The sequence below is a fragment of the Ranitomeya imitator genome, chromosome 2 (genome assembly GCF_032444005.1).
Source record: "Ranitomeya imitator isolate aRanImi1 chromosome 2, aRanImi1.pri, whole genome shotgun sequence".
Classification (NCBI taxonomy): domain Eukaryota; kingdom Metazoa; phylum Chordata; class Amphibia; order Anura; family Dendrobatidae; genus Ranitomeya; species Ranitomeya imitator.
In genome coordinates this window covers 849,147,891-849,163,196 of record NC_091283.1, presented here as the reverse complement: position 1 = coordinate 849,163,196, position 15,306 = coordinate 849,147,891, and the positions used below count along the sequence as shown (strand labels likewise).

General features: G+C 52.4%; 1 protein-coding gene across 1 annotated transcript in view; it reads left to right on the top strand.

The window, feature by feature from the left end:
- The first annotated feature begins 7,185 nt into the window (after nucleotides 1-7,185).
- GFRA1 (GDNF family receptor alpha 1) overlaps nucleotides 7,186-15,306 on the top strand; it is a 300,260-nt gene continuing 292,139 nt past the window's right edge. Inside the window, exon 1 of the mRNA XM_069754383.1 lies at nucleotides 7,186-7,401. Coding sequence (XP_069610484.1) covers nucleotides 7,362-7,401 — 40 coding nt within the window. The 5' untranslated portion in view covers nucleotides 7,186-7,361. The remainder of the gene's footprint in view (nucleotides 7,402-15,306) is intronic.

The window sequence follows — 15,306 nt, the reverse complement described above, 5'->3', positions numbered from 1 at the left end:
ATGGAAACTTCCGGTTTCAAATGTATATGTGCCTGTGTAGACCTTTTATTCACTGGTCCACCTGACACACAATAACATGGTATATTGTTTATAGTTGCTTTAGTTACATTATTACTGTTTTCCAAGCCCCATTGATTGCTGGTTCTGTACAGGTGAGGTTACATGCAGAGAACAAAATAACAGCGACAGAGGGGAAGACAATGGCCTCACACAATGGTAATGGGGAAGGAGTTAAGATCACTTATTCACTGGTCCACTAGACATCTGAATGGTTTTTAACCTCTGTACGTATCTTTTGTAGACCTCCTATTCACTGGTCCACTAGACGTCTGAATAGTTTTTAACCTCTGTACGTATCTTTTGTAGACCTCTTATTCACTGGTCCACTAGACGTCTGAATAGTTTTTAACCTCTGTACGTATCTTTTGTAGACCTCTTATTCACTGGTCCACTAGACATCTGAATGGTTTTTAACCTCTGTACGTATCTTTTGTAGACCTCCTATTCACTGGTCCACTAGACGTCTGAATAGTTTTTAACCTCTGTACGTATCTTTTGTAGACCTCCTATTCACTGGTCCACTAGACGTCTGAATAGTTTTTAACCTCTGTACGTATCTTTTGTAGACCTCTTATTCACTGGTCCACTAGACGTCTGAATAGTTTTTAACCTCTGTACGTATCTTTTGTAGACCTCTTATTCACTGGTCCACTAGACGTCTGAATAGTTTTTAACCTCTGTACGTATCTTTTGTAGACCTCTTATTCACTGGTCCACTAGACGTCTGAATGGTTTTTAACCTCTGTACGTATCTTTTGTAGACCTCTTATTCACTGGTCCACTAGACGTCTGAATAGTTTTTAACCTCTGTACGTATCTTTTGTAGACCTCCTATTCACTGGTCCACTAGACGTCTGAATAGTTTTTAACCTCTGTACGTATCTTTTGTAGACCTCTTATTCACTGGTCCACTAGACGTCTGAATAGTTTTTAACCTCTGTACGTATCTTTTGTAGAACTCTTATTCACTGGTCCACCTGACACACAGCTCAATAATAGTTTCCAATCTCTGACTGTAACTGTGCAGACTTTTTACTTACTGGTCCACCTGTCGCGAATCGAAGTGATATTTCTATTTTACCCGTGTAACTGTGCCTTTGACTTCTTACTCATTGCTCCACCTGACTCATAAATGATGCCCAGCACATCTTAATGTATTTTGACAGCTTAAAACTAGATTAGCTGCACCAAATCTTTTGTGTGTCCGGCTGTGGACGACGACCTTGGTGCCTTAGACACTTGTGTCACTTGTATCTTCTGATTTACTGTATTCTGTGCCATCATATTGGCCTGTCCGATAAATGGCGCCCCCTGCCAGTGAGGCTGGAGAGATGCCTAAAAGATGTAATATGCAGATCGTCTCTGCCCGGCCTGGCATGTCACTCTCCACAAGCAGAACCTTACCCGTAATGGATTTCTTACAGAGAGGTCGTCTGCCTGACATGGAGTTTGCATTTGCTTCCTGTCACCTTGCGGGTTCTTTTCAGATTGTTTCCTACAAAACCCCAGAACAGGCTTCTATGTCCTGTGATGTTATGGGTCCCCGTGAACACGGCTGTGGAGTCGGTGTCCATCTTGGGTCAGTCGGTATAAAATGGACTGACTCCGACTTATCATATATCGCACATTACTGGCAGTAGTACAATGCAGGATCTGCTGTAAATGGTTCCATGATAAGTTGGGAAAGTTCTGAAATGTCCTATAAATGTCTGTTCTGTTCCTGATCTCAGGATCTGGGCTTGTAGTGGAGATGAATCCGTGCTGCACTTTATGTCCATGCTCAGTAGTGACCGGGGCTGTGGAGTGGGTGGGAGGTTTGCTTAGCGACTCCACAGCCCTGCAGGTGAGTGGGAGATTGGAATGGAGCCCCCCAGAAGAACCAGGCCTGTATATAGGGGAGGCAATAAATGGGGAATAAAACTCCCAGCCCTAAGAGATCCCTAATCTGACTGCTCTCTTTGTGTCATTGAAGGACACTTAGGGTACCGTCACACAGTGGCACTTTGATCGCTACGACGGCACGATCCGTGACGTTCCAGCGATATAGTTACGATCTCGCTGTGTCTGACACGCTCCTGCGATCAGGGACCCCGCTGAGAATCGTACGTCGTAGCAGATCGTTTGAAACTTTCTTTCGTCGTCTAGTGTCCCGCTGTGGCGGCATGATCGCATGGTGTAACAAAGGTGTGCACGATATTGTATACGATGTGCGCATAGTAACCAATGGCTTCTACATCGCACATACGTCATGAAATTATCGCTCCAGCGTCGTACATTGCAAAGTGTGACAGCAGTCTACGACGCTGGAGCGATATTGTTATGATGCTGGAGCGTCACGGATCGTGCCGTCGTAGCGATCAAAATGCCACTGTGTGACGGTACCCTGAAGGTACCGTCACACTAAGCGACGCTGCAGCGATACAGACAATGATCCGGATCGCTGCAGCGTCGCTGTTTGGTCGCTGGAGAGCTGTCACACAGACCGCTCTCCAGCGACCAACGATCCCGAGGTCCCCGGTAACCAGGGTAAACATCGGGTTACTAAGCGCAGGGCCGCGCTTAGTAACCCGATGTTTACCCTGGTTACCAGCGTAAAAGTAAAAAAAAAAAAACACTACATACTTACCTTCCGCTGTCTGTCCTCGGCGCTCTGCTTCTCTGCACTGACTGTGAGCACAGCGGTGACGTCACCGCTCTGCTTTCCGTCCGCTGTGCTTACACAGGGCAGAGAAGCCCAGCGCCGAGGACAGACAGCGGAATGTAAGTATGTAGTGTTTGTTTTTTTTTACTTTTACGCTGGTAACCAGGGTAAACATCGGGTTACTAAGCACGGCCCTGCGCTTAGTAACCCGATGTTTACCCTGGTTACCAGTGAAGACATCGCTGAATCGGCGTCACACACGCCGATTCAGCGATGTCAGCGGGAGATCCAGCGACCAAATAAAGTTCTGGCCTTCTAGCTCCGACCAGCGACATCACAGCAGGATCCAGATCGCTGCTGCCTGTCACACTGGACGATATCGCTAGCCAGGACGCTGCAACGTCACAGATCGCTAGCGATCTCGTTTAGTGTGACGGTACCTTAAGACTTCAGCACTGAATGAGACAATTAGTCACCACTCCGCCTGACACACAACTGAGAGACTTCAGCACTGAATACACTTCTTTTATTTGCAACCCACCCCTCCCCCCCAGATGTGAGTGATGCCTGCTCTATGTATCCTCCATGAACCTCTTATTAGTCCTTCTGACTCCTGTTCAAGCCATTGTCCTAACTGCTCTTATTGTAACCTGAACATATACTTTCTACCCAGTCCCAAATCTCTAACGCAGGGGTCCCCAACTCCAGTCCTCAAGGCCCACCAACAGGTCATGTTTTCAGGATTTCCTTTGCATTGCACAGGTGATGCAATTATTACCTGGGCAAGACTAAGGAAATCCTGAAAACATGACCTGTTGGTGGGCCTTGAGGACTGGAGTTGGGGACCCCTGCTCTAACTCACCAGTCCCAGTGATTACTCAGCAAATAGACGGATGTATCAGCTGATTCTGCACACTCATGATGGAGGTCTGTGTGCCCCCCTATATACCCAGTGCTCTGAGCGGGCCCCTATATACCCAGTGCTCTGTGTGTGCCCCCCTATATACCCAGTGCTCTGTGTGTGCCCCCCTATATACCCAGTGCTCAGTGTGTGCGGCCCCCTGTATACCCAGTGCTCTGAGCGGCCCCCTATATACCCAGTGCTCTGTGTGCCCCCCTGTATACCCAGTGCTCTGCGTGTGTGGCCCCCTGTATACAGATTGCTCTGCGTGTGTGGCCCCCCTGTATACCCAGCGCTCTGTGTGTGTGTGGCCCCCTGTATACCCAGTGCTCTGCGTGTGTGGCCCCCTGTATACAGATTGCTCTGCGTGTGTGGCCCCCCTGTATACCCAGTGCTCTGCGTGTGTGGCCCCCTGTATACAGATTGCTCTGCGTGTGTGGCCCCCCTGTATACCCAGCGCTCTCTGTGTGTGGCCCCCTGTATACCCATTGCTCTGCGTGTGCGGCCCCCTATATACCCAGTGCTCTGTGTGCCCCCCTATATACCCGGTGCTCAGTGTGTGCGGCCCCCTGTATACCCAGTGCTCTGAGCGGCCCCCTGTATACCCAGTGCTCTGCGTGTGGCTCCCTGTATACCCAGTGCTCTGCGTGTGGCTCCCTATATACCCAGTGCTCTGCGTGTGTGGCCCCCTGTATACCCATTGCTCTGCGTGTGTGGCCCCCCTGTATACCCAGTGCTCTGTGTGTGTGGCCCCCTGTATACCCAGCGCTCTGTGTGGCCCCCTGTATACCCAGCGCTCTGCGTGTGTGGCCCCCTGTATACCCAGCGCTCTGCGTGTGGCTCCCTATATACCCAGTGCTCTGCGTGTGTGGCCCCCTGTATACCCATTGCTCTGCGTGTGTGGCCCCCCTGTATACCCAGTGCTCTGTGTGTGTGGCCCCCTGTATACCCAGCGCTCTGCGTGTGTGGCCCCCTGTATATCCAGCGCTCTGCGTGTGGCCCCCTGTATACCCAGCGCTCTGTGTGTGTGTGGCCCCCTGTATACCCAGCGCTCTGTGTGTGTGTGGCCCCCTGTATACCCAGCGCTCTGTGTGTGTGGCCCCCTGTATACCCAGCGCTCTGTGTGTGGCCCCCTGTATACCCAGCGCTCTGTGTGTGTGTGGCCCCCTGTATACCCAGCGCTCAGTGTGTGTGGCCCCCTGAATACCCAGCGCTCAGTGTGTGTGGCCCCCTGTATACCCAGCGCTCAGTGTGTGTGGCCCCCTGTATACCCAGCGCTCAGTGTGTGTGGCCCCCTGTATACCCAGCGCTCTGTGTGTGTGGCCCCCTGTATACCCAGCGCTCTGTGTGTGTGTGGCCCCCTGTATACCCAGCGCTCTGTGTGTGTGGCCCCCTGTATACCCAGCGCTCTGTGTGTGTGGCCCCCTGTATACCCAGCGCTCTGTGTGTGTGGCCCCCTGTATACCCAGCGCTCTCTGTGTGTGTGTGGCCCCCTGTATACCCAGCGCTCTGTGTGTGTGGCCCCCTGTATACCCAGCACTCTGTGTGTGTGGCCCCCTGTATACCCAGCGCTCTGTGTGTGTGTGGCCCCCTGTATACCCAGCGCTCTGTGTGTGTGTGGCCCCCTGTATACCCAGTGCTCTGCGTGTGGCTCCCTATATACCCATTGCTCTGCGTGTGTGGCCCCCCTGTATACCCATTGCTCTGCGTGTGTGGCCCCCCTGTATACCCAGTGCTCTGTGTGTGTGTGGCCCCCTGTATACCCAGCGCTCTGTGTGTGTGTGGCTTCCTGTATACCCAGCGCTCTGTGTGTGGCCTCCTGTATACCCAGCGCTCAGCGTGTGTGGCCCCCTGTATACCCAGCGCTCTGTGTGTGTGTGTGGCCCCCTGTATACCCAGCGCTCTGTGTGTGTGTGGCTTCCTGTATACCCAGCGCTCTGTGTGTGGCCTCCTGTATACCCAGCGCTCTGTGTGTGTGTGTGGCTTCCTGTATACCCAGCGCTCTGTGTGTGGCCTCCTGTATACCCAGCGCTCTGTGTGTGTGTGGCTTCCTGTATACCCAGCGCTCAGCGTGTGTGGCCCCCTGTATACCCAGCGCTCTGTGTGTGTGTGGCCCCCTGTATACCCAGCGCTCTGTGTGTGTGTGGCTTCTTGTATACCCAGCGCTCTGTGTGTGGCCTCCTGTATACCCAGCGCTCTGTGTGTGTGTGGCTCCCTGTATACCCAGCGCTCTGTGTGTGGCCCCCTGTATACCCAGCGCTCTGTGTGTGTGTGTGGCTCCCTGTATACCCAGCGCTCTGTGTGTGGCCCCCTGTATACCCAGCGCTCTGTGTGTGTGTGGCTTCCTGTATACCCAGCGCTCTGTGTGTGGCCTCCTGTATACCCAGCGCTCTGTGTGTGTGTGGCCCCCTGTATACCCAGCGCTCTGTGTGTGGCCCCCTGTATACCCAGCGCTCTGTGTGTGTGTGGCTCCCTGTATACCCAGCGCTCTGTGTGTGGCCCCCTGTATACCCAGCGCTCTGTGTGTGGCCCCCTGTATACCCAGCGCTCTGTGTGTGGCCCCCTGTATACCCAGCGCTCTGTGTGTGGCCCCCTGTATGCCCAGCGCTCTGTGTGTGTGTGGCCCCCTGTATGCCCAGCGCTCTGTGTGTGTGTGGCCCCCTGTATACCCAGCGCTCTGTGTGTGGCCCCCTGTATACCCAGCGCTCTGTGTGTGTGTGTGGCCCCCTGTATACCCAGCGCTCTGTGTGTGGCCCCCTGTATACCCAGCGCTCTGTGTGTGTGTGGCCCCCTGTATACCCAGCGCTCTGTGTGTGTGTGGCCCCCTGTATACCCAGCGCTCTGTGTGTGTGTGGCCCCCTGTATACCCAGCGTTCTGTGTGTGTGTGGCCCCCTGTATACCCAGCGCTCTGTGTGTGTGTGGCCCCCTGTATACCCAGCGCTCTGTGTGTGTGGCCCCCTGTATACCCAGCGCTCTGTGTGTGTGGCCCCCTGTATACCCAGCGCTCTGTGTGTGTGGCCCCCTGTATACCCAGCGCTCTGTGTGTGTGTGGCCCCCTGTATACCCAGCGCTCTGTGTGGCCCCCTGTATACCCAGCGCTCTGTGTGGCCCCCTATATACCCAGTGCTCTGTGTGTGTGGCCCCCTGTATACCCAGTGCTCTGTGTGGCCCCCTATATACCCAGTGCTCTGTGTGTGTGGCCCCCTGTATACCCAGCGCTCTGTGTGGCCCCCTGTATACCCAGCGCTCTGTGTGGCCCCCTATATACCCAGTGCTCTGTGTGTGTGGCCCCCTGTATACCCAGCGCTCTGTGTGGCCCCCTATATACCCAGTGCTCTGTGTGTGTGGCCCCCTGTATACCCAGTGCTCTGCGTGGCCCCCACAGCTTAGGGCCTGTCCTACCTAGCCTGTGTTAGTGGGGAGGGTACAGTTCTGGCTGTATACCCCAGTGCCCAGTCTCACAGACGCCCCCTGTACTCAGACCCCCAGCCCCGGCTGTGACCCTCCAGTCTCCTCCCCTCCTCGTGCTCCGCAGCCCCCGCTCCTCCCCCGGTCCGGCAGCCCCGCTCGCTGCTCTCACTCCTCGGCTGCGCTCGGTGCGGCTGCAGCTCCGGCTCCTGCGCTCCGCGGCTGGGATTGTACCGGGATCTCCGCTCTGTGGCCCCCGGATCTGCCTTCTCTTCTGTGGATGGGAACTTGTGGGATGTGGATGCTGCTTCCTGCTGAGCCCGAGCTGGATCTGTGACCGTGCGGGCACCATGCTGGGAGTCACCCTGTACCTCCTTGTGCCCCTGATGGGTGAGTGTCCCTGTACCGTGTGTGTGGGCATCACTGACAAAGGAGGGCACAGGCTGATCATGGCAGGGGCAGAAAGCCCCAATATAAAGTGATCGCGACAGAGTGGGGGCAGAAACCCAATATAAAGTGATCGCGACCGAGAGTGGGGGCAGAAAATATCCCCAATATAAAGTGATCCGGGGGGTAATGAAGCAGATCCCGGTACAAAGTGAGTGAAGGACAGGAGATTTCTACAAAATTATAACCCTAGTGATCCATTAAAGAGATTTTAATGCAAAAGATCCCTATATAAAGAGATGGGTAATGGACCGGGTGCAGGAGATCCCTATATAAAGTTATGATTGATGGACCGGGTGCAGTAGATCCCTATATAAAGTGATGGACCCGGGTGCAGGAGATCCCTATATAAAGTGATGGACCCGGGTGCAGGAGATCCCTATATAAAGTGATGGACCCGGGTGCAGGAGATCCCTATATAAAGTGATGGACCCGGGTGCAGGAGATCCCTATATAAAGTGATGGACCCGGGTGCAGGAGATCCCTATATAAAGTGATGGACCCGGGTGCAGGAGATCCCTATATAAAGTGATGGACCCGGGTGCAGGAGATCCCTATATAAAGTGATGGACCCGGGTGCAGGAGATCTCTATATAAAGTGATGAGTGATGGACCGGGTGCAGGAGATCTCTATATAAAGTGATGAGTGATGGACCGGGTGCAGGAGATCCCTATATAAAGTGATGGACCGGGTGCAGGAGATCCCTATATAAAGTGATGGACCGGGTGCAGGAGATCTGTATATAAAGTGATGAGTGATGGACCGGGTGCAGGAGATCCCTATATAAAGTGATGGACCGTGTGCAGGAGATCCCTATATAAAGTGATGAGTGATGGACCGGGTGCAGGAGATCCCTATATAAAGTGATGGACCGGGTGCAGGAGATCCCTATATAAAGTGATGGACCCGGGTGCAGGAGATCTCTATATAAAGTGATGAGTGATGGACCGGGTGCAGGAGATCCCTATATAAAGTGATGGACCGTGTGCAGGAGATCCCTATATAAAGTGATGATTGATGGACCGGGTGCAGGAGATCCCTATATAAAGTGATGGACCGGGTGCAGGAGATCCCTATATAAAGTGATGATTGATGGACCGGGTGCAGGAGATCCCTATATAAAGTGATGAGTGATGGACCGGGTGCAGGAGATCCCTATATAAAGTGATGGACCCGGGTGCAGGAGATCCCTATATAAAGTGATGGGGGATGGATCGGGTGCAGGAGATCCCTATATAAAGTGATGGGGGATGGACCCGGGTGCAGGAGATCTCTTTTTATAGTGATGGGGGATGGATCGGGTGCAGGAGATCCCTATATAAAGTGATGAATGATGGACCGGGTGCAAGAGATCCCTATATAAAGTGATGGGGGATGGACCGGGTGCAGGAGATCCCTATATAAAGTGATGAATGATGGACCGGGTGCAAGAGATCCCTATATAAAGTGATGGGGGATGGATCGGGTGCAGGAGATCCCTATATAAAGTGATGAATGATGGACCGGGTGCAAGAGATCCCTATATAAAGTGATGGGGGATGGACCGGGTGCAGGAGATCCCTATATAAAGTGATGGGGGATGGACCGGGTGCAGGAGATCCCTATATAAAGTGATGGGGGATGGACCGGGTGCAGGAGATCCCTATATAAAGTGATCCAAGGCAGGGTGTAATAAAGTTCTGTAATGATGCAGATCTGGCGTTGATGAAGGGGAAAGTAAATCCACTTCTCATCATGTATAAAATACGAGATTCCCGATCACTGCTCCACATGATATGGTGCCGGTTGTCGGGGGGCACTGATGTCGGGGGTGGGGGGCACTGATGTCGGGGGTGGGGGGCACTGATGTCGGGGGTGGGGGACACTGATATCGGGGGTGGGGGCACTGATGTCGGGGGTGGGGGACACTGATGTCGGGGGTGGGGGCACTGATGTCGGTGGGGGGCACTGATGTCGGTGGGGGGGCACTGATGTCGGGGGTGGGGGCACTGATGTCGGGGGTGGGGGGCACTGATGTCGGGGGTGGGGGCACTGATGTCGGGGGTGGGGGGCACTGATGTCGGTGGGGGGGCTCTGATGTCGGGGGTGGGGGACACTGATATCGGGGGTGGGGGGGCACTGATGTCGGGGGTGGGGGGCACTGATGTCGGGGGTGGGGGGCACTGATGTCGGGGGTTCCTGGTGCTGGTTGTGTAATCTCTGTCGGCTGGCATTAGCCGTGTATTCTGTATTGGGGGCTGCGCCCCCTATATGAGGGGTTGTTGGGGCTCTGATCCCCCGAGTGTCTCCTGCAGATCTGAAATTCTCTGAAAGTGGAAATAATCCCAGTGCAGAAAACCCCGGAACACGTGGAGATCAGACACCGCTGAATATTCACACAACGGAAAAAGTAGATTATCCTCCCCCATTATTAGCACAGATGTAATTCTAATCTCCGAATAGTCCATGTACAGACACAGATTATATTCTGGGCTCAGTGTGACACTGGGGTACTACCGCCAATATCCAGCACACAGCCTATAGGACTACTACCGCCAATATCCAGCACACAGCCTATAGGACTACTACCGCCAATATCCAGCACACAGCCTATAGGACTACTACCGCCAATATCCAGCACACAGCCTATAGGACTACTACCGCCAATATCCTGCACACAGCCTATAGGACTACTACCGCCAATATCCTGCACACAGCCTATAGGACTACTACCGCCAATATCCAGCACACAGCCTATAGGACTACTACTGCCAATATCCAGCACACAGCCTATAGGACTACTACCGCCAATATCCAGCACACAGCCTATAGGACTACTACTGCCAATATCCAGCACACAGCCTATAGGACTACTACCGCCAATATCCTGCACACAGCCTATAGGACTACTACCGCCAATATCCTGCACACAGCCTATAGGACTACTACCGCCAATATCCAGCACACAGCCTATAGGACTACTACCGCCAATATCCTGCACACAGCCTATAGGACTACTACCGCCAATATCCTGCACACAGCCTATAGGACTACTACCGCCAATATCCTGCACACAGCCTATAGGACTACTACCGCCAATATCCAGCACACAGCCTATAGGACTACTACCGCCAATATCCAGCACACAGCCTATAGGACTACTACCGCCAATATCCAGCACACAGCCTATAGGACTACTCCCGCCAATATCCAGCACACAGCCTATAGGACTACTCCCGCCAATATCCAGCACACAGCCTATAGGACTACTACTGCCAATATCCTGCACACAGCCTATAGGACTACTACCGCCAATATCCAGCACACAGCCTATAGGACTACTACCGCCAATATCCAGCACACAGCCTATAGGACTACTACCGCCAATATCCAGCACACAGCCTATAGGACTACTACCGCCAATATCCAGCACACAGCCTATAGGACTACTACCGCCAATATCCAGCACACAGCCTATAGGACTACTACCGCCAATATCCAGCACACAGCCTATAGGACTACTACCGCCAATATCCAGCACACAGCCTATAGGACTACTACCGCCAATATCCTGCACACAGCCTATAGGACTACTACCGCCAATATCCAGCACACAGCCTATAGGACTACTACCGCCAATATCCAGCACACAGCCTATAGGACTACTACCGCCAATATCCAGCACACAGCCTATAGGACTACTACCGCCAATATCCAGCACACAGCCTATAGGACTACTACCGCCAATATCCTGCACACAGCCTATAGGACTACTACAGCCAATATCCAGCACACAGCCTATAGGACTACTACCGCCAATATCCAGCACACAGCCTATAGGACTACTACCGCCAATATCCAGCACACAGCCTATAGGACTACTACCGCCAATATCCAGCACACAGCCTATAGGACTACTACCGCCAATATCCTGCACACAGCCTATAGGACTACTACCGCCAATATCCTGCACACAGCCTATAGGACTACTACAGCCAATATCCAGCACACAGCCTATAGGACTACTACCGCCAATATCCAGCACACAGCCTATAGGACTACTACCGCCAATATCCAGCACACAGCCTATAGGACTACTACCGCCAATATCCAGCACACAGCCTATAGGACTACTACCGCCAATATCCAGCACACAGCCTATAGGACTACTACCGCCAATATCCAGCACACAGCCTATAGGACTACTACCGCCAATATCCTGCACACAGCCTATAGGACTACTACCGCCAATATCCTGCACACAGCCTATAGGACTACTACCGCCAATATCCTGCACACAGCCTATAGGACTACTCCCGCCAATATCCAGCACACAGCCTATAGGACTACTACTGCCAATATCCTGCACACAGCCTATAGGACTACTACCGCCAATATCCAGCACACAGCCTATAGGACTACTACCGCCAATATCCAGCACACAGCCTATAGGACTACTACCGCCAATATCCAGCACACAGCCTATAGGACTACTACCGCCAATATCCAGCACACAGCCTATAGGACTACTACCGCCAATATCCAGCACACAGCCTATAGGACTACTACCGCCAATATCCAGCACACAGCCTATAGGACTACTACCGCCAATATCCAGCACACAGCCTATAGGACTACTACCGCCAATATCCTGCACACAGCCTATAGGACTACTACCGCCAATATCCAGCACACAGCCTATAGGACTACTACCGCCAATATCCAGCACACAGCCTATAGGACTACTACCGCCAATATCCAGCACACAGCCTATAGGACTACTACCGCCAATATCCAGCACACAGCCTATAGGACTACTACCGCCAATATCCTGCACACAGCCTATAGGACTACTACAGCCAATATCCAGCACACAGCCTATAGGACTACTACCGCCAATATCCAGCACACAGCCTATAGGACTACTACCGCCAATATCCAGCACACAGCCTATAGGACTACTACCGCCAATATCCAGCACACAGCCTATAGGACTACTACCGCCAATATCCTGCACACAGCCTATAGGACTACTACCGCCAATATCCTGCACACAGCCTATAGGACTACTACAGCCAATATCCAGCACACAGCCTATAGGACTACTACCGCCAATATCCAGCACACAGCCTATAGGACTACTACCGCCAATATCCAGCACACAGCCTATAGGACTACTACCGCCAATATCCAGCACACAGCCTATAGGACTACTACCGCCAATATCCAGCACACAGCCTATAGGACTACTACCGCCAATATCCAGCACACAGCCTATAGGACTACTACCGCCAATATCCTGCACACAGCCTATAGGACTACTACCGCCAATATCCTGCACACAGCCTATAGGACTACTACCGCCAATATCCTGCACACAGCCTATAGGACTACTCCCGCCAATATCCAGCACACAGCCTATAGGACTACTCCCGCCAATATCCAGCACACAGCCTATAGGACTACTACCGCCAATATCCTGCACACAGCCTATAGGACTACTACCGCCAATATCCAGCACACAGCCTATAGGACTACTACCGCCAATATCCAGCACACAGCCTATAGGACTACTACCGCCAATATCCAGCACACAGCCTATAGGACTACTCCCGCCAATATCCAGCACACAGCCTATAGGACTACTACCGCCAATATCCAGCACACAGCCTATAGGACTACTACCGCCAATATCCTGCACACAGCCTATAGGACTACTACCGCCAATATCCAGCACACAGCCTATAGGACTACTACCGCCAATATCCAGCACACAGCCTATAGGACTACTACCGCCAATATCCAGCACACAGCCTATAGGACTACTACCGCCAATATCCAGCACACAGCCTATAGGACTACTACCGCCAATATCCTGCACACAGCCTATAGGACTACTACCGCCAATATCCTGCACACAGCCTATAGGACTACTACCGCCAATATCCAGCACACAGCCTATAGGACTACTACCGCCAATATCCTGCACACAGCCTATAGGACTACTACCGCCAATATCCAGCACACAGCCTATAGGACTACTACCGCCAATATCCTGCACACAGCCTATAGGACTACTACCGCCAATATCCAGCACACAGCCTATAGGACTACTACCGCCAATATCCAGCACACAGCCTATAGGACTACTACCGCCAATATCCTGCACACAGCCTATAGGACTACTACCGCCAATATCCTGCACACAGCCTATAGGACTACTACCGCCAATATCCTGCACACAGCCTATAGGACTACTACCGCCAATATCCAGCACACAGCCTATAGGACTACTACCGCCAATATCCAGCACACAGCCTATAGGACTACTCCCGCCAATATCCAGCACACAGCCTATAGGACTACTCCCGCCAATATCCTGCACACAGCCTATAGGACTACTCCCGCCAATATCCAGCACACAGCCTATAGGACTACTCCCGCCAATATCCAGCACACAGCCTATAGGACTACTCCCGCCAATATCCAGCACACAGCCTATAGGACTACTACCGCCAATATCCAGCACACAGCCTATAGGACTACTACCGCCAATATCCTGCACACAGCCTATAGGACTACTACCGCCAATATCCTGCACACAGCCTATAGGACTACTCCCGCCAATATCCTGCACACAGCCTATAGGACTACTCCCGCCAATATCCAGCACACAGCCTATAGGACTACTACCGCCAATATCCAGCACACAGCCTATAGGACTACTACCGCCAATATCCAGCACACAGCCTATAGGACTACCGCCAATATCCTGCACACAGCCTATAGGACTACTACCGCCAATATCCTGCACACAGCCTATAGGACTACTACCGCCAATATCCTGCACACAGCCTATAGGACTACTACCGCCAATATCCTGCACACAGCCTATAGGACTACTCCCGCCAATATCCAGCACACAGCCTATAGGACTACTACCGCCAATATCCAGCACACAGCCTATAGGACTACTCCCGCCAATATCCAGCACACAGCCTATAGGACTACTACCGCCAATATCCAGCACACAGCCTATAGGACTACTACCGCCAATATCCTGCACACAGCCTATAGGACTACTACCGCCAATATCCTGCACACAGCCTATAGGACTACTCCCGCCAATATCCTGCACACAGCCTATAGGACTACTACCGCCAATATCCTGCACACAGCCTATAGGACTACTCCCGCCAATATCCAGCACACAGCCTATAGGACTACTACCGCCAATATCCTGCACACAGCCTATAGGACTACTACCGCCAATATCCAGCACACAGCCTATAGGACTACTACCGCCAATATCCTGCACACAGCCTATAGGACTACTACCGCCAATATCCAGCACACAGCCTATAGGACTACTACCGCCAATATCCTTCACACAGCCTATAGGACTACTACCGCCAATATCCAGCACACAGCCTATAGGACTACTACCGCCAATATCCTGCACACAGCCTATAGGACTACTCCCGCCAATATCCAGCACACAGCCTATAGGACTACTACCGCCAATATCCAGCACACAGCCTATAGGACTACTACCGCCAATATCCTGCACACAGCCTATAGGACTACTACCGCCAATATCCAGCACACAGCCTATAGGACTACTACCGCCAATATCCTGCACACAGCCTATAGGACTACTACCGCCAATATCCAGCACACAGCCTATAGGACTACTACCGCCAATATCCTGCACACAGCCTATAGGATTACTACCGCCAATATCCTGCACACAGCCTATAGGACTACTACCGCCAATATCCAGCACACAGCCTATAGGACTACTACCGCCAATATCCTGCACACAGCCTATAGGACTACTACCGCCAATATCCAGCACACAGCCTATA